Source organism: Festucalex cinctus, chromosome 1 (assembly GCF_051991245.1).
Source record: "Festucalex cinctus isolate MCC-2025b chromosome 1, RoL_Fcin_1.0, whole genome shotgun sequence".
Lineage (NCBI taxonomy): Eukaryota > Metazoa > Chordata > Actinopteri > Syngnathiformes > Syngnathidae > Festucalex > Festucalex cinctus.
Window position 1 is genome coordinate 52,615,776 of NC_135411.1, and position 25,491 is coordinate 52,641,266.

Here is a 25,491-nt window from a genome sequence, read left to right on the forward strand (position 1 = left end):
TAATTCGTTCGTACCTCAATTTTTAAATCATTTTTATTATACTCGCCACTAACTATAGCATTTTTTATGTTTAGTTATGAAGTATTTGAAGCAATGTCATTAGCAGGATAGACCTACATTTACTACCAACGTTCTAATATGCGACATTGAGATTGTAAAATGCTCGCTTCGTTTCAACGCGTTCACTTGGCTGCTGTAACGCCACTTCCCAAATACATGAATGCATTTAATAATCAGCATCTGAGGCACCTATGAGACATTTATTTGTTTTGTCATGTTAAACGTCTAACTTCTCTATATGAAGTAAGCAGCAGAATTTAGAGCAAGGTTACTGTCTTGTCTTCTGCTCAATATCTCGTAACAAACTTGTTTTAGTATTTCACAATTATACAATGTATATACCCTAGATTCCAAATGAGATGTTTTGGTTCAATTTTGTAGTCAAAGCAATTTTAAATAAATTCAGTATTTAAATAGGCAATTTAACTGCCATAATGATTTTAGTGCACAAAACCAAGGCAAGTTTTTTTTTTTATTATTGCAAAATTACATTACTGAACAATAGTATTCCAAACTACACCCAGTTTTCCTTTACTTTGGCTCATTTGAGAATTGATCAAATTCATCTGAACCTGATATTAGTGATCTATTTAGACGGGGGCGGAGAACAATCAAACGTGCATAATAAGTTAGAACACAGTGTAATAGAAAACATTTATTTTACCCCTTTGACAAAATTTAAAAAGGAGTACATCAGCAAACATCCCACCTGCACCACAGTTAAACGAAAAGGGAGGTGAAACTCGCCAGCCTTGATATCTTATTTAACCATTTATGATTCAGTTGTCTTCCCTAAGGTATGCGCCAAGCCCAGACTCCATCAGTCAACCACAACATCAAATTTGATGTAATTAAATGGTGCACTATAAAAATGAGTATTTCTTTAAATGAAAAGAATAAAAAGAAAAAAACTTTTGAAGTCCAAAAAAAATTTGTGCATATTGCACAAAAAACATAAAATAAATTAAAATACCACTAGCATAAAAATAAAAGAAAAACCTTCACGTATCACAATATGCAAAGACCAACTCCTGCCTCAATTCTTGCCTACCAAAAAAGTATTTCATTAGTGAGCATTCGTGAATGTTTTAGCAGCTTTGAATGAGCCAATGCAATTGTGCTACAAAAATTAATACCAAAAATGTTTAATTGTTGTAAAACGCTAAATTAAAGCTAGCTAAAACTCAGGGTCACAATGTGCTGGAGTTACATTTAACTTTACCATAGTCATCATTTTAAGCTTCGTCTGATGTCAACTGGCAGGCAAATGTTATTGGCAGTGGCCACACAAATTTTTCCCTCCCAGACTATGCCCGGCACATAACCTTAGGGTAGGGCTGGTGCAAAACAACATGTAAGCAATACTTGTATACTAAAGACACACACACACACCTCTTTTTAGCGAAACACCCATAGGCTGAAAGCCATACACACTTCCAATACAATCATCCACTATGGACAATGATTGCTCTATCCAGCTATCCAGTGTCGGGTAGAACAATTGGGATCAGTGTATTCCAGGTATAACGTACACAGTGTCAACAGGTGGCGTAACATGTCAGCCGTCAATTTCTTACGAAGTAATATTGCCATCAACAAAGCTTTTAAGCGAGATTCTCTTTAAAAAGGGACGCATTATAAAATGTCTAAAAAGGAGTAACACTCATTGGAAAGCATGCAAGGTGTATAACATCATTGTAATGACAGCCATTTGCTTCAAATGATTGGATGAAGGGGAAAGGTGGTTGGGGGGGGTAGCTAAAGCTGCACTGGGACGTAACATACTGAAATAGTCCCACCTCTTCAATCTTTATTTTTAGAATTAGCTAAATAATTATCGGTACTGTTAAGAGGCCTCAAGTATTATTACCTATCCTTTTATCGCGATTCATTACTTTAGCAATCCATAGGTAGTCCTAAAATCCCATATCAGAAATAACACCTCAAGGTCAATAAATTTAAATTCTAATTCTTACAAAAGAAAAGTGCATTTATATCTGTAAGAACCTAGTTATTGTTGACGGCTTATCGCTCTCATTACGCCTGTTTTGAAAGTTCGAGAAATTAAGCAACAGAAGAATCCTTAACCTGCCTACAGTATATCAGCTCTTCTTTTAATAAGTATTAATCTACCTATAGTTGGTATATTTATGTCAACTCCTTTAAACAAAGATGCCGACTAATGTATGTGTGTGTGTGTGTGTGTGTGTGTGTGTGTGTGTGGGAGGAGATGAAGTATTTTGATTGCTACACATTACGGCAGCCTCCCTATTATGACTATATAACTCATATTTCATTCAACATGCAACACTTTAGAGGCAAACAGATCATAACTCAGCATAAATGTACAGATGACAAGTGGAAGAGACCCTAGTATATGCACACCAAAGGGTTTCTTCATTATTTTCTGTAAAAAGGTGCAAATATTTATGCACATTTCCTGCATTATTACAAAATAAAAGCATGTTTTGTTTAGCCTCTGGCAAAACCTCGAGGTGTCTTGTAAAAGTAAAGTCATACAAGCCCGTTTTAACACACTGATGTATGCGCGTCAATACACTGTGCTGTGCATTGGGAGATTTGGGACTACGGCATCCTGTGCTGGTTCAGATGATTCATTTGAATGTACCTATAAGACAACGCTCTCCCCGAAACACTATTCTGAATTAATCCAAATGAGGAGGGGGCGGACAAAGCTAGCCCCCGTTTGGCCACCAACCAACTTGAATCCCTGTGGTGCTATTGGTGAAAGTCACTTTTGAGCAAGTTGGATTTTGCGAGGCGTGAAATCCAAGAGGTATACACATATCCCCAAGTTTACCCTCCCTCACCCACCACCCTCCTCCCACCCTCCCTCACAGAGACACAGGGCACAGGGACCAGGACCCTCTGCCACATGAAGGCTCGTCACGTCCCTCCAGATCATTCCTCGTTATACTGGGCAGTGCAATGAGTCCCCTGGTAACCCCTCCCATGTTAACCTGGAAAAACAGAAGGGAAGAAAAAAAACCACAATTTGAAACAGTTGCTGAAACAGTATTGGTAACATACACGTACAGCATGATGTCATAAAATTCTGGATCAGGAATCATGGAACAGAATGTTCTCATGGCTTTTTCAATGAGTTGGTTTGTCTTCTCCCGAAAGGCAGAGTTTAAACTTATGAGCGAAAGAGAAAAACTGGCAAACATACCAAACAGGTCAACATCCAGTGTGGACTTGTTAGACGCCGTAGCATGCTGACAGACGTTCCTTCAGCAATGGAGGGAACTGCTCTGAAAACTGCTGCCAATTCTCTTGGCCGACCTGGTCCTTAAAGCCATGCAGGATCTAGAATAAATAAAGTTGCTGTATGGTCAGTATATTTCTACCCACACAGGTTTGTACCCAGTGTCTATGACAAACAAAAATGGTGAGATTTCCTGAAAAACATATTTTGGCCAGCTCGACCACACTTCTCAGATTCAAAAGTCCTCCGCAGAGTGTGTCAGATTTCGAATGTCTTAAAAGTAGTCATCACAGTGTGTGACAAGCCAACCAGAGACGCTCGGAAATGTTGAAACAATCGATGGAACCCACCTTATAAAACATGTCCCTCAGGTCATCCTTAGGGTTGACCCAGGAGGCCACGGCATCACAAAAGAAAATGAAGTCCTGAACAGAAAGAAGTTTATTAGTTTCTAAGTTTAAAGGACACTGTCATATATCCATATGCATTTCAGACTTTATAGTAAACTGTTCAGGGATCAAATCAGCTCACCTGCACAACACCAGCTGGATTCACCCCAATCATCACACAGATTCCACGGAAGGCTGAATCTTTCTCCTCGTTATCCCTGATATTCCTTAGGGATGTGCACCTGACAAGACAACATTCACATTGAGTCAGGCCTTGTTTACATGGAAGCAAAGCAAAGCGTCTTCGTTCCTCAAACAAATCTTGGACAGACGGAACCGTCTCAACACAAGAAGACGCCTAGGACGTTTAACGGCTGTAATAGATATGCCAAGTCTGGAGTGACGCTGTAGCACTGCCATAGGGAGTTAACGGAAAGTAGAAGAATAATCAGTGAAGAAGATGAACCACTGATATGAATAGCTGCTAGGCCAAGACTTTTGAAGCCGCGAGGCCGCCATATTACTCCTCCCAAGAAATGTTTCTATACATTTAGTATCAAAATTAGATAACATTTGAGACAGTACTTAGTAGTCATGTCAAGTCATCTTTATGTAGCGCTTTGAACAAGGGGTCTAGCAACTGAGCGATAAAAGAAAAGAGGTCTTAAAAGTAGTTTAAACAGTAGTCTCGCTCGCGAGATGGTAGGAGTAAGATGGCTGCCCTGTGGCTTCAACGGCTTGCACAGGCGTGTATGGGCTATTGGCTATCCAGTAATATATACAGATCAGTGAGACGAACAACACAGAAGTGACAATGCTGGGTGACTCAAGTACAACATCACGCAAAACATTTTGCTGTAAAAGCATAGACAAGCTAAGGAGGTTGCACAAAACGGCGAAGACACGGCTACCCGGCTTTGTTGATAGGCTGGCGGTTCGTGCGCAATCGCGGGAGAATATACGTCGTCACCGGAGTAGTAGCTATGCTGCAATGGTGTCCACATTGGAATGTATAGGGTGCGTTTTGAAATCTTTCCACTCTGGAGCCCGGTTACAAAAGTGATCGATTTCAAGCTCGGAAACAGAGCCACTGTGTGGACGAATTGCCCAAACGGTAAGAAACTTATGCGGATACGTTGAAAACGGGCTTTCATGGGAACGGGGCCTCAGTCTGGCAGGGTCTTCAAAATCATTGTTACTCAAATGTTCTGGACTACTATGGGGTATATGTCACGGAAGAGGCGGGACGTGATTTTGCACAACAGTTCGTTTCCGATCTGGGTTGCGAACGCGCAACCGAGGGGCACAAAGTCGGAAGCACAAGTATTTTTGACGCAGCCCACACGTCGCAAACCGAACCGGAAACAAACCGATGTGCAAAAACAGTCCTGCCTCTTCCGTGGCATATACCCCATAGGTTGTGTTGTGGAATTTTCAGTCGTTAGCTGAGATGTATGAAACAGTCTGGAAAACATTTGTCTTTGGGGTTTCTTTATATTTCAAGTAGGGCTGGGGAAAAAAAGTCGACCAAGGTTGACTTTAAAAATAGGTCGACTGGAAAAATTTAAGTCGACGCTCCGCCCGGAACCATGTTTGCGGCGGCGGCGGCCATGTTTCACACGGCCCTATTATGCCGCCGTGCAGAGTGTGTTGCAAACTTCAGTGAAAAGAAGGCGGACAGAGTAATATTTATTTATTTATTTTTTTTAAATGACTCCTGTTTGTTTGGTCTGATTGGTTGTTTGAATTTGGAGGTGTGTTGCACAGCCACCACCAAAGTCCACCTTTAAAAGTGAACCGTGCAGTATATACCAAAAAGAAATTAAATATCAAAGTGCAGAGATAGAAATGATTGTGACTCACCATGGCCTAATGAAATGTTGGAGCTGAGGTGCCACTTCCTGAGGACAGACATAACCCAGTCTGCCTATTGTAATGGCTGCACATGAAGGACAAAAGTATTCAGAACATCACTGTTTGGGGGGAATGCATGAGGTACATGACAATTTATGTACATACATACCTGTGTTTTCCAGCAGGGTCTTTGGTGTGTTGGGTCTATTGATGATCTCCACCAGATGTGGCAAAACCACTCCAACATAAAGCTGCATTTCTGCACCTACATAAACAACAAAAACTCATCAGCAACTCAAAGGGGAAGCCAAACCAAATTTTCCTTACAATAAGCTCTATACGGTCCCACTAGTCTAAATACGGTATTCTGATTAATATCGCATTTGTAGAATATGAGTTAAGTGGCAAAATCCACCCACTTTAATCAATCTCAGTCGACTAAAATGACATCACAGTCCGAGGGCTCAGTCTGCAAATGTCACATGTCCAGAGCCAGAAAACAGGTGAGCCATGACTGGTTGTTACATGAGCCCTTAAGATGCCGATGTCATTCTCAGTCGACAGCAAGTGGCAAAATGGCTACCCATGAGATGCATACACACGGGCGAATTTCGCTGCTTAATTTATATTCCATAAGCGCAATATTAATCAGAATGCCATGTTTAGACTAGTGGTACTGCACAGCAGATATTGCAAAGAACATTTTGGACTTGACTTCCGCTTGAACTTACCTATAGCTTTGTGCTCAAGAAGTTTTTATGAATCATACTAGGGCTGGGCGATATGGACCAAAACGCATATCCCAATATATTTTGGCTTAATATCGATATACGATATATATCCCGATATATATTTTTTTTTTCCTCCGCAAGAAAATTCTGAGTCGAAGCCTAATATAACATGTCACGAATAGTTTTATTTAGAGATGTATATTTTAGCCGATAAAAAGGTCCCATATATTTATTACGTAATGTCTGTACACTGTTTGCAACACGAGCAGCCTACAATAGACCAAGTCGTGCTGCTTACGTCATGTATAGACCACGTCGCGCTGATTACATCATCTATCACGCCTCTCGTTCTTGTAGACCGGCCATTCAAAATAAATAAATAAATAAAATAAGGCCGGCCGCCCCACACTACTGTAGTAGACTACCACATAGCAATCAACATGTCCTCCTCACCAGTGTGGTGTTTTTTCTTCTCCATGGCGGAAGATCCAAACATTTCCGGCAAGGATTCTAATAGGGGGGAAAGAAGGCTTTTGCTCACCTGAAAATCCATCATTATGGCAGAGCCGTTTTGAACGAACATGAACGAGGGAACAGCTGCGGCAGCAGCTAACGGCGCTACGCTAAAAAAACAGCAAGGCAGCACCAAGGCTAAAGCCATGAACGCCAAAGTGATGGCATTTATAGCGCTAGACAAGCAGCCGTTTTCTGTAGCTGACTTACGTTTTTGCAAGTTAATAGCACATTTGGAGCCACGTTGCAAGTGGCCACAGCTTGATTGACAAGAACGGACTCCAAGTAAGTTTCACCGCAGTTGGAGGGTGGGTGTGTTGTGCTGTAGAGTGCGAAGTGTCGCCCCTCCCTCTTCTTTTTTAACCGCAATTTGCATGATTGAGTGAAGAGAGAGAGCACTTCACAAGTGTGAAGTGTCCCCCCTCCCCCTCCCACCTCCTGTGCACGAAAGAGGAGGGGCTGGGGCCGCACGGGGCAATGAGTAGAGCAGAAGCGGAGCACACAGCGCAAGTTTAACTATATCGATATAGACGAAATGGCCTAATTCCATATCCCGTTTAAAAATATATCGATATAATTTTTATATCGATATATCGCCCAGCCCTAATTCATACCTAATTGTACAACCAGAGAAGTGCAGCAGAGGACAGCCCAATCAAGGCATAAACGATGAGAAATATTGGCAAAAAGGGTATGGGATGCGCATATGTACAAATCTGCTGCATCAGTTTTAGTTGTAGTGCTTACAGACTACCAAAAGTTACCAAATGAGAGCTGATAGCCATAATTGCATTATAGGTCAAGAATATCTGGATCAGAAAGTATGGGAACAAAATGTATCATCATTTTGTCAATGAGCTGGGATTTTCATCATATTCAGATATTGAGACCTTTTCAGCAAAAACAGTCGTAAAAAAAGAGCGAGAGCGAGACAAACAAATGTAGTGGTTGTCATTTCTTCGACTCACCCATTTGCATGGCAATTTCCCCAATGGCCCATGTAGCGTTGTTACACACCGAAATAAACTCCGGGTTCAGATTGAGGCCGAGGATGGGCATAAACTCAGCTGATGACAAGAAACAAAATAACACACACATATACTACATACTACAGTAGTGTTATGAGTTCTGAAAAACACTCACCAATGCACGGCTTAACATGCAGGAAGCAGACCTTTGTTAAATCTCCCAACAGAGCAAAAGAGCTTTGCCTCACTTCAGGCATAGTATCCTGCAACACATCTTATTATAGCTCTTCTGAAGGTATGATCATCCATGACACAAAAAAAAATACAAATAAATCCTCGCTCATACCTGCATGCACTGGAAAAGCAACGTCATGATATTGGACTGAGCAACAAGTCGCTCTACGTGACTTCCCAAACCCTCAGCCAGGCCACTGAGCAGATCCAGGGCCACAATCATGAAATCTTTGTCAGGAGCCTCGTACTGGTCTGGGTGCTGGTTGTACATCTGCAAAGGTCGCAACTCAATATATTTGTCGAAGCTAAACAAGTACTCAAAAAATAAATAAATAAAAAAATAATAATAAAAGCCTTCTCACCATAGCCTGAGCTAAGGTCTTCTGTACAAGTGTGACACAGCGCTGGTAGACAGGTTCACAGTAGGGCAGGAACCCACTCTGCAGTGCTGTGGCGACTGAAGACAAACACTGGGAGAAAAAGCATGGAAAGGACATGTAGATGAGATGTGTTAAATCCCGATGGTGGAGAGAAACATTTTTACAGGAGACATTGTGCACTAGTTGCTCTTTTTAGATACATCATAATAGCGGTGGGCAATAATTAGTGTTGTCAATATTGTCAACTTGGCTTTCACAATGTCCAGTTATACATTAGAGTTTTAATACTATCTCTAAATGGGAGAGAAAAAACGGCTCAATTGATTGGCTGTTTAGTAGGAGAAAAATCTCATTTTGGTGAATCAGCGTGCATAGACGGAAGAAGAGGAAGTGATACGTTTTCCTTCTACAAATCAGCGGGCAGGATTCAGTGAGTGAGAACATGGAATGAAAGTCTCGTTTTAGTGATTAATATAACAGAAACCTAGCAAGACTTAAGTCCACGTCCCTGACCTGGAAATTATTTGGGGTTGACAAGACCAAAATAACATCGTAACGTGTGTACATATCGTATCGCCAGGTCACAAAGATACCCAGCCCTAACGGACCATATGGAGGATTACGTGACTTTGCGACTCCAAGTACGACTACTGCTCAAGAAAATATAAGTACAGCTGCCGAACACAGTCAGAAAACCCTCACTGCATTGAGCTAACAAACACACTGTCCTGATTGACAAAGCAATTGACATTGGCGATGCCCCACGAACGCCGCCGTTATGCAAGCGGGTAAAAGTTGACCGAATGTTCCATATTGGCTTAATATTCAGTTTTTACACGCTTTTACTCAGCATCATAGCTACATTTGGGGCTATCACGTGTATTATGGCCCTGCGATTGGACTGGCAACCGGGTGTCCCCCGCCTACTGCCCAAAGCCGGCTGAGATAGGCCCCAGCACCCCCCACGACCCTTGTGAGGAATAAGCGGTCAGGAAAATGGATGGATGGATGGATGGACGGACATGTATTATGTGCAGGACAGCTTTGGATATTGCGTGTCAAAAGATCGTGGCTACATTTGTTGTCATTATAATATATGCAGGATTCTGGCTCTCTCTCACAGTATATTCGTTCCATCACCATATATAAAAAAGAATTATTTCCCCCCATTCTGACTACGGTAGTAAACCGCTTTTGTTATGATTCTTGTAGTATTTGGCAGTGGTGCACCAGTATTTACTTCAGATTACAATATGATGATGTGAATGGGTGAAGATGAAGCACTATAACAGCTTAAATGTTAAATGTTGCTGTAGAATATGGTTGTAAAATCTTTTGTAGAAGATATATTAAGCAAATTAAAATATAAACAAACTATTGTTCAAAAACGCTGTTTACAATTCTATTAAGCGAATGCAGAATTACAAGATTTTTTTTTTGTAAAATATTGTCAAAATATTGAGATTTTTTTTTTTTTTTAGCCCATATCACCCACCCCTACGTCATAAAAATCTATTGGAAAATGTGCAAAATTAAATTGGATCTATTAATATTTACCTCTAAAAGAGGAAAAAGATCTTTGTCCTCATCCTTGAGCTCATTCCACTTTGCAATAAGAGGGGGCATCAGCTTTTGAATGTACTCCTGAGAAAAAAACAAACATTGAAATGAAAATGACCGTGTGATTATACAGGTAAGGGAGAAAAAAAAAATCTTGCGAGAGGACAAAAGACTGGTGACAAGTTCTTACGGGCTGATTAAGATGGTGGCCCACTGAGTCTGCAAGCGTTCCAATGGCATCATAGAGGATGAGGAGATTCTTGTGCTGGTACTTTCCAAAAGCAAAGACCAGCGTGTCCAAGATGAAACTTAAATATGGTACAAGTTCTGTGCACGCCTCCTCTTCTAAGGTGGCAAACGCGCTATGGCGAAAACAAAGATGGAGGACAACAACAACATGACTAATCTAATCTATGGCACAGAAACGACTACCAGTCAACGAATGATTTGATAAAAATGATGTGGATCAGAACAAAATATGGGAACAACATGTATCATTGTTATTCAATGAGCTGGGAGTGTCATCATTTCCACTTCAAGAAGAGAAGGTAGAGATGCTCACCTGCAGGCAGCTTCTTGAACTCGCTTGTTGGTGTCGAGGATGCACTTAAGAAGCTCTGTCATGAGGGGCTTGAGGTAGGAGTCAGGGGGCTGGGAGACTACCCAATGTGCATAACGACTAAGGGTCCAGCAGGCAATGGAGCGCACTAGGGCCTTCTTGTCACTTAGACACTGGATAAGGTGAGGGATGAGCTCTGGCAGGTAGGGAACCATGCCCTGCATGCAGCCTGCGGCACACACGCAATATTTTCGTGTCAAATAGGTTTTGCTTTGAAGATCATTGACAAGCAAAGATCATCAGCTCTTACCCTCAGCAATCGCGCCTAATACAAGGATGCCAGATTCCTTGACGACCCAGTCAGGATGGAAGAGGAGGCCTTTCAGGAGCGGCAGCAGATGAGGCAGTAGGTCATCTCGAAACACGTTCGCAAGCACATCCAGTGCTGCTGCTGAACACTTTCCTGTGCATCAAAATCAATTCCACAAGTGCAATTAGTTTTCTCAGCTAATTGGAAGCAGCACTGAGAGAACATTGTATTAACCAGTTACAGTATAAAAAAAAAAGCAAAAAAGTCTGAATTTGACCTCTATCTTTAATATTAATAAATATAGGTTAGGATATGTCAGTCAAGCAAGCTTAACACAGACTCTGGCTTTAGCACTTATAATTTCCAAAAGCTGCTACATCATCCATGATAGCAGCCCTAATAGGGTGCAGGTCAAGAATATCTAGATCAGAAAATAATAGGAACAAAATGTATCATTATTTTGTCAATGAGCTGGGATTTTCATCATGTCCAGATATTGTGACCTTATTTTCAAAATCAGTCATTTATAAATTGAGTTACGGTGGGGCAAACATATTGATGATGGCATTTTTGGCAGTCCAACAACTCAACACCTGCTCTAAAGCAACCAAAGCTGCCGGAAAGCATTTACTTTCCACCATTTTGTGCTGTACAGACAAACTGACTGTAAAAATATTAGAGATAGACCGATGTGCTTTTTTCAGGGCCGATACCGATACCGATTATCGGTAGTCAAGGAGGCAGATAACCGATATTTGAAGCCGATATTCATTTGCAGTAAAAGTTAAAATGTTGGCACCAAATTTTTGAATAATGCAAACCCTAACCGTTCTTTACAATGGATTCTCACACTGCAGTTTTCATTTTACATCCTTCCATCTGCAATAAGACGTTGGTGGCGAGGGGGTGGGGGTGGGGGTGGGGGGGGGGGGGTAAATGTGGGGGCCAACGTGACATTACCTTTTATAGCATTTGGGATACTTGTAGTTTTATTCTATAAATGTTATATTTTTATATTTTGAAGTAATAGGAGGAACCCTGTCATTCAAAATGTGCATCAGCTGTGGCATTACTTATTACTACAGAAAAAAAAAAAAAAAAAAAAAACATGAGAAAAACTATTCATCCCTGAACACCATACAGTTCTTGTAGACCTTATTATGATTATTGTTATTGCTACCATATAGACAGTATTGATAAGCTTAGGGTCTTAAATCGAGAACAGCAATATCATGCTACTCCTCTCTACAAGAGAACTGTCAAAAGACAGCTTCATGATACAACACACTTCATCATGTAGTTTACTGCCACTTAGGATGCCCCAATCAACGCAGAAAAAGGTAGAGTAAAATAACTTGGTTATAATAATAGTAAGAATAACTTGGTTAAACAGACATTGTTGCGGTGGACCGCTGCCAGTTTCTGCTGTTTAATGTGTTTTACACTTATAGACACGTGTGTGTATATGGGCACACTATTCTCTCACTACTGTACTGTACTGTATCACTTAATGGCACAGATGTACTTGTCTAAGTAATAACTGGGCTGCAACATTGCTAATTCACATTAACAAGCACTATCTTAGCTGTCCACATGAATAGTTACTAACACACGAGAAAGTTATACAACACACCAAACATGAGCTCATTATTCAAAGTATGATGCACGTAACGAAATTACATCACTGAACATTAATTGCAGCCGACTACGGCCGTAGATATTAGTGGCATCCATTGAGAGGATAATGTCCCAACTAACGGCAGACATGACGTGAAAAGAGACAAAACGAGCAAATAAGCACACTATACTTTAGTGCACTTCTCTACTAATGCCTAACATACGAAAGAGAACACGTTCGTGTAGTTAAACGGTGTTTGAGACACACATTAGTTACAGAGCGGACTTTAACGAGGTGCACAACGAGCTGTCAATCAAATCAACGGCGAAGCTTAAGGCACACAACGGCAAACCAGTGCGACAACAAAACACAATATAAAGTAACTAAACGCTATTTAGTGTCACTGTGGCATCTAACTGCATAATAACTGCTATGCAACAAGTAGTGGACGTGACCCAGAATGCAATGTGTGCGTCACGAGAGGTAAATATAATGACGTTACTCAACTCTTAACATGGAACTAGACAATATAAGAATGACAACTGTTAATATTTGGAACCTTTCTAACAAACATTATTTACTTAATTAAGTGAAAATGTGTGTGATTCCCTCCCCGAGTAGTTCAAGTAGCGAATTAGCTACTGGGTGTTAGCCTACATGCTAAGCTGAACACACCACTGTTAGCTAGCGGGGATTCGATGCAAGGCAATGCAGTTCCATTCATATAGTGCATTTAATACACAACATAATTCAATGTGTTTAGCTTATCATGGTGAAAAGTTCGGCGGAGTCTCTTTTCTTTTAACTTACCTTCGAAGCATGTGTCTCTCGCGTTGTGTCCGTGGGTGCGTATGTGACCGGCTACTGTGATACACGGCATACACTACTGATAGGTTCTGGCTTTTGCACGGCTAACCAATCAAATGCTGCTATGGGCGTTACGTTGCTGGAGTTGGACTCCATAACAGACAGAGACGCCATGGGCTGCATTCGAAGCGAAAATACAGAGTTTTAAATGGATCGCTTATATCGGCCGTCAGATTAATAAATCAGGCCGATACCGATATGTACCAATATGTCAATATCGGCCCATCTCTAAAAAATATCTTGTTTTTGTTTGAAATTATCAACTTTTCCTTATTTGGATTTAGACTCAAGCAGCTAATGAGTTGGGCGTGAATTCCAAAATACATTATACTGCCATTCCATCTGTTGCGACCACATTACCTCACTGATATAAATAAAACACTGATCAAATTCAAAAACTTAAATTGTCACCGTCACTCAAGTTAAGATACACTGCTTGCCTGTATCAAACGAGACTTACAACAGTTTCTACTCACGCAAGTTCCAATCAGACAGTGTGTCGTCGTCATCATCGTCGTCATCTTCAATATCCTCACTGTCCCCTGCCTCTAAACCTTCATGCTGCAACGTGACAGTGCGCGACTTGTGGAAACGGGGCTTGATGTCCTGATCGCTGTCTGGTACAGCTTCATCTTCCTCCACATCTCCCTGGTCAAAACATACATGCAATTGAGACAACTTCCCAATCAACTTTGCATTCAATTATATTAGTTGATGAAACTATTTTGATTTAGTTTACAAAACATGGCCCAGTACTTTGAGAGAACAGCAAAACAACTCACCTTCAACAATATGATATCTATCTCTGAATACTTCATCCCATTTACCAAGATTGGGGTCAGTCTATGTGAGGAGGAAGTGGGGAAAAGAAAAAACATCCCTTGAGATGATAACTCTCCCGTTTCTTTTTAGACAACCGGGTATAATTACAGATGTTAGCTACTCACTGCAGCAGGTGTCCTGACAGCATTTCCTTGCAGATGGGCTGCTCTGCTAGAGTCAACCAAAACTCACAGGCTTCTAGAGCTACATTCTCATCTGGGTCCTGTGTGCGTTGCAGCATGTACTGCAGGAGGAGAGAAAACATGTTGGGGACTATTGCACCACAACTTAAACAAGGCTCTGGTACAGAGCTGAAGCAAATCTGGATCAGAAGTTTAGGAACTTCAGGGTATCATTGTAAATCAATGAGCTGGGTGGGTCATCACGTCCAGGTGAGAAATTCTGAGATCAATGTATAAAATTCCAAGCCTTTCATTTTTGAATGGGCAGTGATTCGCTTACCTGGATGATGCTGTGCATGTGGGGGATGAGTCGATCTATGCGGACCTCCAGAAGCATGACCAGCGCTCGGCAAACATTCTTTCTGACTTCGGAGTCCTCATCTGCTGCCAGCGCAAAGAGGCTCTAAAGGTGAAAATATTACATTTGAGGGGGCGGAAATGCAGACAAGGAGGCTACCATCGACAGATGGTGGGAAACTAACATCTCATCATCCGAAAAATAAAAATAACTAGCTCTGATTTACTTTGGCATCCAAACACCAACCTCTATGAAGGTGTCAATGTTGTTCATTAGGGCCTGTGCTCTGCTCATGATGAACTGGTTCACACAGGCTATGGCATGGGACCTGCAGGGACAACAGAATCTGAATGAAGTGTGTACAATTAAATGCATACAGTAACTACGAGCAAGGAAGATGAGGGCAACTTTTAAAAATGGTTACAATACAGCTATGAAAACTAGGGGTGCACCGATCACACTTTTTTGGCCGATCACCGATCTTTAAAACTGTCTGACCTGCCGATCTCGATTTTTGCCGATCCCGATTTTTTATTTTTTTCCCTCAAAACCAAGAGCATACACCTTAAATGTTCCTTTTTTTTATTGGAAAACACTGAGCAATACCTGTCAAACAAGGTAAAACATGTTTAAAACACATTTAGTAGTTCTCTCAAATATAATTGAAATAAAAAATAATAAAATAAAACTTGTGGAATAGGTTATAGCAAAGACCAGTTTTGAGTTTTCAAAAAAAAAAAGTGCACGGCAGTATCAGTAAAGCTTCCTTCCTGAGTATTTTTTCCTTGTAGTGCAAAACGAATAAATGTCTAAATGCAGATGTGTCACAATCTAGATGTAAAATATCCATCCAAAAATATCTTGCACCAACTTATAGGATCAAAACCTCCTAAAGTAAAACATTCTACAAAAAAACAAAAAAAAAGTGCAGCATGCACAACATTTTCAAAGTCAACTAGTTGTCACAACAACACAACTCCAGTCACTTCTGCATTAATGGAAGGTTTTTCTTGATGAACAAAAGCATCTCTGCTTTATCACCAGACAAACGACTTCTTTTTTCATCGACGACATGACCAGCTAAGCTAAACAGGCGCTGACTTTCAATGCTTGTGCATGGGGCAGAAAGATAGGCTCGGGCAAGTGCCGCAAGTTCAGGGAAACGATTTTCATTGAGCTTCCAGAAGGGTCCTCCACGACCGAAAAAGGCTGGTCATCTAATGCCATGAACTCCATTATTTTTCTCGTGGTCGCTTTGCTCCTTTCGCTGCTCATAAGCGCCAACAGCGGTCCATGGTCTGGCTCCTTGCTCGCGCTAGCTTTAGCTAAGTTAGCCTTAGCTTGGTTGCTAACTTCAAACGCCGCATACTCAGCAGTGTGGTGGGTCCTTAAATGACGAATGAGGTTTGTTGTATTGAATGCCTTGCGTGCAGTCCCACCACGACTTATTTCGACGTTGCACGAATTACAAATTGCGATCCTGGGCTCCTTTACTTTTATCGTGAAATACTGCCAAACTGTCGACATACTGTTGCTGCTGTTTGTATTGCAGCGCACACAAGTGCGCATTTGCACACGTGACCTTGTGGGCGGGCTTATGTCTCAGCAGAAGAGGGCAATGGTTGACTTTTTCGTACTTTTACGCGAGAGAGATGTGATCGGTAGACAAGATCGAATTTATTTTGAGGGATCGATCGATCACCGATCGCCCAAAATTACGAAAATTGAGGCCGATCGATCGGCCGACCGATCGATCGGTCGGCCGATCGATCGGTGCACCCTTAATGAAAACGCCAGCATTTAAGCTTAATCTTCCAGAAAGACCAGAGCGGAATGGACTAAACACTTTTCTGGAATGCAAAAACCAAGCATCAGTCAATGGAGTGAATCTCTTCCTGTCCTGTACCTAATTTTGGGGTTGCAGTGCTTGAAGAACTGAAGGAATTTGGGTATCATGATATTGAGCGGTCTGTTCAACACGTCGGTGTCCAGCAGCTCTGACGAGTCCTCGCAGATCTTTTGCAATGCTCCAAACGAGCCCTGAGACACGGACACACACAGAGAGGCTGTCAAATCAAGCGCAAACAAACAGGGACACAGAGGAGAGAACGAGATTGCGTGAGAAGGTAACATGGTGTATACATACACACGCACACACATCTTTCAGACTTATAGAGGTTGTAATCTGTTTCATGTTTGAACAGCATTAAAATAAAATATTAAGGCTTAATGTTCCGTTCATATAACATTCTTCCATGCTCAAGGTGTGAATCCTAAAAAAAATAAAAAATAAATAAAAAAAAAATCGATTCTGCCGATTATTGAATCGATTCGAGAATCGCGCGATGTAGTATCGCGATATATCGCCGAATCGATTTTTTTTAACACCCCTAATATATATATATATATATATATATATATATATATATATATATATATATATATATATATATAGCAGCAAAAATACTCAATCTGCAAACATTCGGAAATGATTCTATATTGTCAGAGTATCAGACAGACAATTATTCAGGTGAACTGCAAAATTCAAAAGCCCTAAAGCGATGAACACCGCATGAAAGTTACCACTATCCTAAAGCCTAATTTATGCCTCCACGTTTGCTCTCGCGTCGATGAGCGCCGTCGATCACATGATCTACGGCGCTCATGAATTTTAAGTGCCGCGTCGCTCGTGGCCGGCTGACGTGCACACGTCGCCAATCCTTGGACGCCGTAGATGGCGGGGCGTAGCTCGCTTCTGATTGGTCCGTTCGATGCCGTTTTTTCTTTTTTCTCTCTCTCTCTCTCTCTCTCTCTCTCTCCCCGCCCAGATAGTTTCCGTGAAGGCAACGGGCGGCGCAAATCGACTTCCCTGCTCGGAGACGACGGCTGTGCATGTGGATATGTGCCTGGGACGAGAGGCGGAAAACAACAATAATAAAAAAAAATTAAAAAAAAACTGTGTTCGCTAAGCGCACGGCTAATAATTAATTGCCACGGTGATGAACTTAATCTCCCCCCGGCTTTGTTTCGTGTTTCTGAATTAAATTGAACTTCCCGAATCCGTCATAAAATGCAGAGGAATCGCCACTCTGTGGCGGCCCAGCCATAGCGACAGCGGGACTTGGTGTGAAACTCCAGCAGACACCGATGTGTATTGTGATGTGTATTACGCACAAGTCGGAAGGCAAATGCACGAGCGGAGCAACGCCGTAACCCCCCCGTGCGAGCCCGTCGCAGAAGCATACTGAGGCCTTTAGGTTGCAATATATGTTTTTTATTTTTTATTTTTTTTACTTGCATGACCATTGTAATACAAGAGATGTAGTGCCTTCTGAAAGCCTTGTTTTTTTTTACTTAAACACTATCAAAAGGTGAGCAGCTGCATAATTAGAGTGTAACGGGTTCACCCTGGAACAATATATTTCCATTTTCAGACTTGCCTAAATTTGCTTTTGTAAAGAAACAGAAATCAAACAAATTGATATTTGATTTTTAATTCAAACAGATTAAAATAAAATACTTTCTTAATTTCGCAAGAGCGTGATGTACCTCGCATGTATTGTAGTCCTCTGAGTCGAGCAGGGTGCACAGCTGAGGGAGGAGCTCAGGCCATGACTGCAGCTCTCCCTTGGAGGAAATTGTTGTAATGAGGATGCCTACAAGACAAAAGATGGGACTTCAGTCAGAGGTGGGCGGATTGCTGCATTTATGGTGGGCTGGCAGGATTTCTGGATCAGACAGTATGAATACAAACACCTTCACAGGCAGTCAGAAGACGATATGCATCATCTCCACAGGCACCAGGTGCCAAATAGTGTAATTGCTTGAGGGGATAGACTAGACACTCACCAATGGTGGCACGGATGAGGGGTGAGGGGTCACCAATGTTGTTGACGCATTCCTTCTTAATGAAGTCTGCAACAGTTGGCGGGAAGTTATGGTAATGGGCCTTAACATTGTTCTTCAGTATCAGACCGCTGAGAGAGCGAGCCGGCTCGTCTGTAAAATAAGAAGCAAGAGTCAAAGATTTGGGATATAAGACAAAAACAAGCAGTTTGACAGTTTATTTTAAAATGATTTAACAGTAGCGCTGTGCACGAATCAGCCGAGGCTCGAAATAGCGGATTGGCTGCTTTAAACAAACACGGATTACTAATTTTCCCATTCGAGTTCTAATGTGTCAATGAATAATTGTAGTGGTTCGGATTGGTGAAAATCAGCAGGTTCAGTACAAAATTCATTCTCGAAATTTTGTGACGTCACAAATACCGCGAGAATTCATCTTTCAGAGCAAGGTTACCGATACTCAACTCGAGTAGTCACCGATACAAACAGTCCGTAACCCTCCCTCCAAAAAATTATTAAAAACAAAAAAACAGAAAAAACGCTATATACCCCAATAAAGTATTTTTCCTTAAATTTGCATGACATGAATAACAATTTTTGATTCCTCCAATTTCTTGCTGCTGATTGCCAACGATCACTAGAGGACAGCAGCTACATACTGGTATCGGCCACTGTTGCCAGTACCGATACCTGAAAATAAGGCTGGTATCAGCACCGATGCCTGGTATCAGTACTCGCCCTACTCGAGTCACTTACAGACGATGCTTCAACCACTGTCTGAGTAAAAGTGGAGCCGAGCTGCCTCGTACTACAATAGTTTTGTTTCCATTTCCCTCAAGTTAGCATAAAATGCAACTTGTGCAAAAGCAAACTGGTAGTGGAGAAATAGGAATGAAATTAAAAAAAAAACAAAAAACTTACAAATACCGCAAAAAAGGTTTCTACGCTCCCATGAGGTGGTTTTTGAGACGTGTCAAAATAGAAGCATTTTGCAAAAACACAATGGAAGCACTTTCGTATTCCGGGTAGTCATGTGACCCCGTCCGGTCACGGAATTAAGAAAACACTCGCTTGTGTGTCGGAACTGCCTCCTGAGGGGATAATAAATCTTTTTAAGCACAAAGCAATTTAGCCAAAGAGCCAAGTCCGCCGTTCCATACACGCAGACAATTTATTTATTTCTTTATTTATTTCTTTTTTTTGTGTGTATGTTTGCGTGCGCGTGCGTGCAAATACGTATAAATTTATACTCATTAATTCACCTAAAACCTTATAAATATCCCATTACCCTTCGCCTTAACCAGGTACTTCAGAATCTTGCCAGTCGTGAGGTTCAAATGGTCAGGAGACCAGAGAAAAGGTCAGAAAAAATAAAGAGAATAGAAAGATAAATCAAAGTGAAATCCAGCACCGACCAAACACTTCCTGCCTTCCCCATGGTTACAAAATCAAAGTCTTACGCCAACCCCGGAAGCCTCTAAATTCCAGCAAATTAGCGAGATCTCAAGAGACCAGAGGAAAAACTAAAGAGAGGAAGGAGGGAAGGATCGATGAGGTAGAGTGAGATCCATAGAAGCCAGTACATCCAATCCATCAAAGTGAAATCCAGCACCAACCAAACCCCTCCTGCGTGGTTACAAAACCAGAGTCTTATGCCAACCCCAGAAACCTCAAACTTCCAATAAATTGAGATCTCAAGTGACCAGAGGAAAAACTAAAGAGAGGAAGGAGGGAAGGATAGATAAAGCAAAGTGAGATCCACAGACACCAGCACCCACTGATTCAAGGGGCTGTGGGAGGGAGAGGCAAATTCTGTTTGAGTTTCAGTAGATGCTGGCGCGATGGATCTGGCATGCATAAGGACCACCACCAAAGAAAGAAGCCGTCAACCGCGGTCCAGCAAAGCGAGCACCCCCCCCCCGGAATCCCCAGGCCGCGGCAGCACCAAGGCCACCCCCCCCCCAAGCCACCCGAGCGGACACCGGTCCGTGAGCCGACCCAGACGCCCGGAACACCCCCGCCCCAGCCCCGGCCCACCCCCCCGAGCCAAAGGCCGCAGAACGAGGCCCGGCGGGCCCCCACGACCCCCCCGCACCCCACCCAAACCCGCCACCCCCCACCCACCCATACCCCCCCCCGGCCCCCAACCCCCCCACCCACCCAAATTGGGAGCAGGTGAGTCGGAGCAGAGGGAAAAAATTTCCCCTACTCCGATACACCCGCATCCCCCCAAAAAAATGAATATGTATATGTGTGGTGCATTAAAAAAGGAAACGGAGGGACAAAGTGGTGGGGCAGGGACACAGATGGGGGGACCACAGCGCTGCCAGGCACTGCAGTCCATCCCCCCTGATGGCTCCCCGCCCCAACTCACCCCTCCCCTTGGACATGAAGTGCATTAAAATTGGAGGGGAGTTGAAGAGTGAATACGGTGTTTCCACCCTTCCCCACCCCACCAAGAAATGTGTTGTGTGCCCTATGTGTATATTTACAAAGTGTATAGTGCAAAACTAGTGAAGTGAGTAAGAGGAGCGACCAGCGGGGCCTCACCCAACCCGGCGGGTGTAGGTGGCACCCCCCCCCCCCCCCCCCCCCACCCCACCCGCAGACAATTTATTAATGTTACATGAGAAATGGCTGTTCTGTCCGGGAATTGTCCCACCCCTCCAGCTGGCTAAGTCCGGGGCTGGCTGGCATGCTACCACAAACAACTTGTACCCCTAAGCCAACGGTGTCCGTGAATTATTGTACAGTATTTGGGAAGATTTTATTATGAGGTTAGTCTCACCATGTCGGCGGCACATTACAATGAAGCATAGCACTGCTACGACGAGCTTGACTGTCTTCCCGACCATGCACATCAATTAAACGGATACCCAAGGTAGAAAAAAAAGAAAAACCCAAGCGGTTTTATTAATATTATTATTATTATTATTATTATCATTATTATAGGTATTTGAATTAATCGAGAACTTGTCACACTCCTACTAACCAGAAACACTAACTTTTGTTTTGTCAATGGAAAACTTAATAGTAAGCGAAGCCATGGAAAGGCAAATCTGATACATTGCAGTGGACAAGTGGTGCCATCAACCTTAACTTCCAGGTTAAATAGAAATCCGATAAACCACAACACACCATTGTAGCAGTAATACAAAAAGAAATAACACTCAGAACGGTATGCTTACCTTCTGTTTTGAGTCTTGTCAGGACAAATATAAGATAGTTGTTGAAGTCAGGGAACTGGTTCAGTTGTTCAAGTTTCTAGATGAGCAGTTAAGGATAATTTCATCCTAAGCAACATCACACAAACATATTTTAACAATTTTAAGTTACATGCTCCATATGGACAATGGCAATTCTTCAGCAGCACATTTCCCATCACCCTATGCAGACAATTCTCCAACAGAACTTCCAACTTACAAAGACAAAATAATCAGCTCAGTTGGTGGTAGTTACATGAATGGAGAGAAGGCTTTTCTGAACATTAAAAGAACTTCTAAATCTAGATATGGAAATATAGATTTCTGTTCCAAAGTCAGGAGGATACTTGTTGGACGGCTCTCTGCGTTGCTGTGTCGGGTGATTGTGAGTCCTTAAGCACCTGGAGGACCTGCTGGAGTCCCTGCTCATCTGGCTGCCACTCCATCCTGTGCACACGCATTACCAGTAATTACTTTGGTATCAAGTACTTGTAATATGAAGTAGTCGAGGGGAGAATGAAAACGTAGTCTTGGGATCAGACAGTATGAATACAAAGACCATCAGTGAGAGTCAGTTGTACATGATGCATCATCTCCCAGAAAACAACACATAAAAGCCATGTCGGAAACAATGGTGGGAAATAATTAAGCACAAATACTCAAGTAAATTTTTCAAGCAAGTCTTTAAAATGTATTATTTAAGCCTTGATGACAATATTACTTATGTTTAGTTATCGCTTTGCATGCTATGTGTTTTTTTTCAGTATAAAATCAAAATAGTGAATATTAAACTTTTGTTAATGCATGTATTTATTTGCTCCTGTCCATTAATATGCTTCATCGCAATTGGGTTCATGTTAGCCAAAGCCCATTCCAACCGATTTGGGTCAAGAGGCGGACCCTGGACCGGCCGCCAGCCAATCACAGTTACTTTTGTTCCCTACACTTGAAAGCATATATGTATCAAATACCGCTCTGTACGTCTATATTTTAGTTCATTTATTTGTTTACCATGTTTCCAATTCAAATTCAACAAACACGAGAAACTAAACAACTCTTTACTGCCAACAAGGAAGTCCCCCCCCCCCAAAAAAAAGAGAGTACAGAGCGGATATTCAATTCCGTGTGCCAGATCTTTCGGGGAGACCACTAACGCCTTGTCCCCAACCCCTCATTCACTACATAGCCCCTAGTGGCTAAATAATATGTAGCGCCATCTTTCTGTTTAGCGATTCGGACAGCCAGCTCACTACTTTATCCTTGTCGCATATCACGTGACCACCCTAACTGTTATGATGCGCCGGCGCATAAATCTCCCACTATTTATTGTGACTGAAAATGTTTTAAAACAGTACTTTAGTTCCTCTGTTGTAAATATAACTAAAAGGCATTAATTATCTCCACAGTTAGTGTATGCATCCTTTTGATTCTCGCGCTTGCGCTGTCGCTCGTGCCATGTATTTTTTTCATACTCACAATGCATCGTGGTCTCTATTTCAATCCGGTTGAGTGAAAATCAATGTTCACCACTTTAAAGAGTGATGGCTAAAGTCAAATACTATAAACTTCCAATTTATTTGGAAAAAGAAATGCCAGTATATTTGAAGAGCTGATGTGGGAAAGAGTATTGAAGAGGGAGGTTTAAGTGCGATAGATTTTTTTTTATTATTATAAATGGTGCTTTAAAATTATGGCTCAATTAATTTGGGAGGCACAAATGTCATTTTTCTCAAACTGGGTGGAATTGACTTCTTTTTGCGCTGTGATTATGATGTATATAAATTGCCTGTGAAGATGGCAGATTATCGCCAACAAGTACAGCTAGATTTTGACCAATCGCAAGTCATTGTTTTTAGGAAACGGGATGGGAAAAGGAATTTCACATCTTAGGAATGAACAAGGCATTTTTTTCAAATCATAACGACTTCTGTGCTAAATACAACTTTCACTGATCATTTGAGAGAGTTCAATACAAAAATTAAAGCCATTCCAGCTCCCTTTAAAGCAGGGGTGGCAAACTGCGGTCCTCGAGGGCCGGTGTCCTGCAGGTTTTGCAGATTTCCCTACTCGAAGTGCAGCTGATTCCAATTAACAGGCTCGTTATCAGGTTTCTGCAGAGCTTGCTGATGAGTTGATCATGAATCAGCTGTGTTGAAGAAGGGAAATATCCAAAACCAGCAGGACTGACATTTTGGAACTCGAGGAGCGGATCTCGCCACCCCTGCTTTAAAGCAATGACACGAGTTGGTGGTGCATTGTAATATACCTCAAATAAATTTATTTCGAAGGATTCATCTTTGGCAGTAGACAATTACCGAATAAACTTTTTAGAAGGGTCTTTCTCTTAACTAAACGATATTATCTGTTTCTACTTAAAAGAAAATTATGTTCTCCGGAATTACAGCGATGCAGATGAAAAAAAAAATTAAATAAAGAAACGTTGCTAATCTTATCCAATAGTGTTGTTCTGATATATTTTGGCCCCTGGTACCGGTACCAATACCGTACTGTACCGATACCTCATTTGTTTTTCAACACGAAAAAGCTGTCGTGACTCAATAGGATATCTTGGCACGGCATGCAGTGAACACATCACACATCTGTGATTGTCGTGCACAAGCAAGACACAAGATGCTGCATCCAAAGTCGTATATTAGCGTAAAAAATAATGGTATTGGGATGTTACTTGTTAGTACTTGCTGATGCCACTGTTTTAATGCAGCATTGGGGCCTTGGAACAATACTATTATCCAATTCCTCATAAAATTTAAAGAGGTAAATTTTAAAATATTAAATGACATTATCCATCTAATCACTTTTTATATATAAGATTTAATTGGGACAGTAACCCGTGTATAGTTTGTGAGAATGAATCAAAACAGTGCAACATATTTTCTTTGAATGTGAACACATTTCAGAATTTCTGTTAGCTGTACAGAGGTGGTTATTATCCAAACATTACTCTGCAACCTTTAACCCGGATGTCTGTTAAAGTGGGAGTTCAGTTACAGGAGAAGAACTTGGGACTTTTTGGTAAACAATTTAATTTCTCTTGCAAAACATTTTATTCATAGATGCAAATACCTCAATGTGAAGCCCCACATAAAATATCTGGAATAATGAACTCTAGATATACAAATAATAATAATCCTTGTATGTCATGACAAACAAAATGCCCAGAGACTACTTTCTTTAATGAACCTGTATATTCTTTTGGATTAAATTACTCACTTTTTATTTAGTTATTTTTTCTTGATGCTGTTCAAGTGTAAAATGTATATTGCATAACAACGTGTGCCTTAATTGTTTGTATTTGAATTATGAATAAAAAAAATTGACGATATTTAAAAAAGATCACTAGAATGGCAAAAAAAAAAAAAAACATACTAAAAAAAGCACAATATCGTACTTTTGTACATAACAGCAATGCATATAAACCACCTACAATCTCTAATAATATTGAAGCACTGATTTGCTAATGCAAGCACACACTGATCGCTTCACAAGCAAATTAGGTTCCCCCTCATCTGACAATTAGCATAGATTTTAAACATAGAAGGCCAAAACACCCTTAACGAAAATTAAATTGCACTCAAACTAGCCACTCCAGGGTGCTATAACTGCACAAATGGAAATCAACCTGACCTTTTTAACAGACGTGTTCCTTTTAAGTATTGTGAACATGACGACGACGATATTGTGGCAGTTTTAATATCACAATATTGCCCATATCGTTACATCCCTAACATCCACCGTTTCGCAGCTGGTACACATTCACTGGCGCAGAATTTGTACTTCTATTCTTCTTCTAATTCTCGCACGATTCGCGAAAAACAGTTCGAGTAGTAGAGTTGCCGGTCACGACAAA

At 41.4% G+C, this 25,491-nt stretch overlaps 1 protein-coding gene and 1 non-coding gene across 2 annotated transcripts in view; both read right to left on the reverse strand.

The window, feature by feature from the left end:
• Positions 1 to 702: 702 nt before the first annotated feature.
• The window catches only part of LOC144033372 (transportin-2-like), a 25,863-nt gene continuing 1,074 nt past the window's right edge, over positions 703 to 25,491 (reverse strand). Inside the window, exons 2-25 of the mRNA XM_077541420.1 lie at positions 21,971 to 22,070; positions 21,609 to 21,684; positions 18,424 to 18,573; positions 18,124 to 18,230; positions 16,481 to 16,614; positions 14,821 to 14,902; positions 14,557 to 14,679; positions 14,220 to 14,338; positions 14,055 to 14,115; positions 13,749 to 13,920; positions 10,788 to 10,940; positions 10,481 to 10,706; positions 10,109 to 10,280; positions 9,916 to 10,002; positions 8,341 to 8,448; positions 8,091 to 8,249; positions 7,920 to 8,007; positions 7,745 to 7,843; positions 5,702 to 5,797; positions 5,542 to 5,617; positions 3,821 to 3,920; positions 3,640 to 3,714; positions 3,254 to 3,390; positions 703 to 3,041 (exon numbers count right to left, since the gene is read on the reverse strand). Coding sequence (XP_077397546.1) covers positions 3,283 to 3,390; positions 3,640 to 3,714; positions 3,821 to 3,920; positions 5,542 to 5,617; positions 5,702 to 5,797; positions 7,745 to 7,843; positions 7,920 to 8,007; positions 8,091 to 8,249; positions 8,341 to 8,448; positions 9,916 to 10,002; positions 10,109 to 10,280; positions 10,481 to 10,706; positions 10,788 to 10,940; positions 13,749 to 13,920; positions 14,055 to 14,115; positions 14,220 to 14,338; positions 14,557 to 14,679; positions 14,821 to 14,902; positions 16,481 to 16,614; positions 18,124 to 18,230; positions 18,424 to 18,573; positions 21,609 to 21,684; positions 21,971 to 22,070 — 2,671 coding nt within the window. The 3' untranslated portion in view covers positions 703 to 3,041; positions 3,254 to 3,282. The remainder of the gene's footprint in view (positions 3,042 to 3,253; positions 3,391 to 3,639; positions 3,715 to 3,820; positions 3,921 to 5,541; positions 5,618 to 5,701; positions 5,798 to 7,744; positions 7,844 to 7,919; positions 8,008 to 8,090; positions 8,250 to 8,340; positions 8,449 to 9,915; positions 10,003 to 10,108; positions 10,281 to 10,480; positions 10,707 to 10,787; positions 10,941 to 13,748; positions 13,921 to 14,054; positions 14,116 to 14,219; positions 14,339 to 14,556; positions 14,680 to 14,820; positions 14,903 to 16,480; positions 16,615 to 18,123; positions 18,231 to 18,423; positions 18,574 to 21,608; positions 21,685 to 21,970; positions 22,071 to 25,491) is intronic.
• LOC144007911 (small nucleolar RNA SNORD41) lies at positions 22,155 to 22,222 on the reverse strand. The gene has a single exon (XR_013280457.1). It is a non-coding gene; the product is annotated as a small nucleolar RNA SNORD41 (small nucleolar RNA).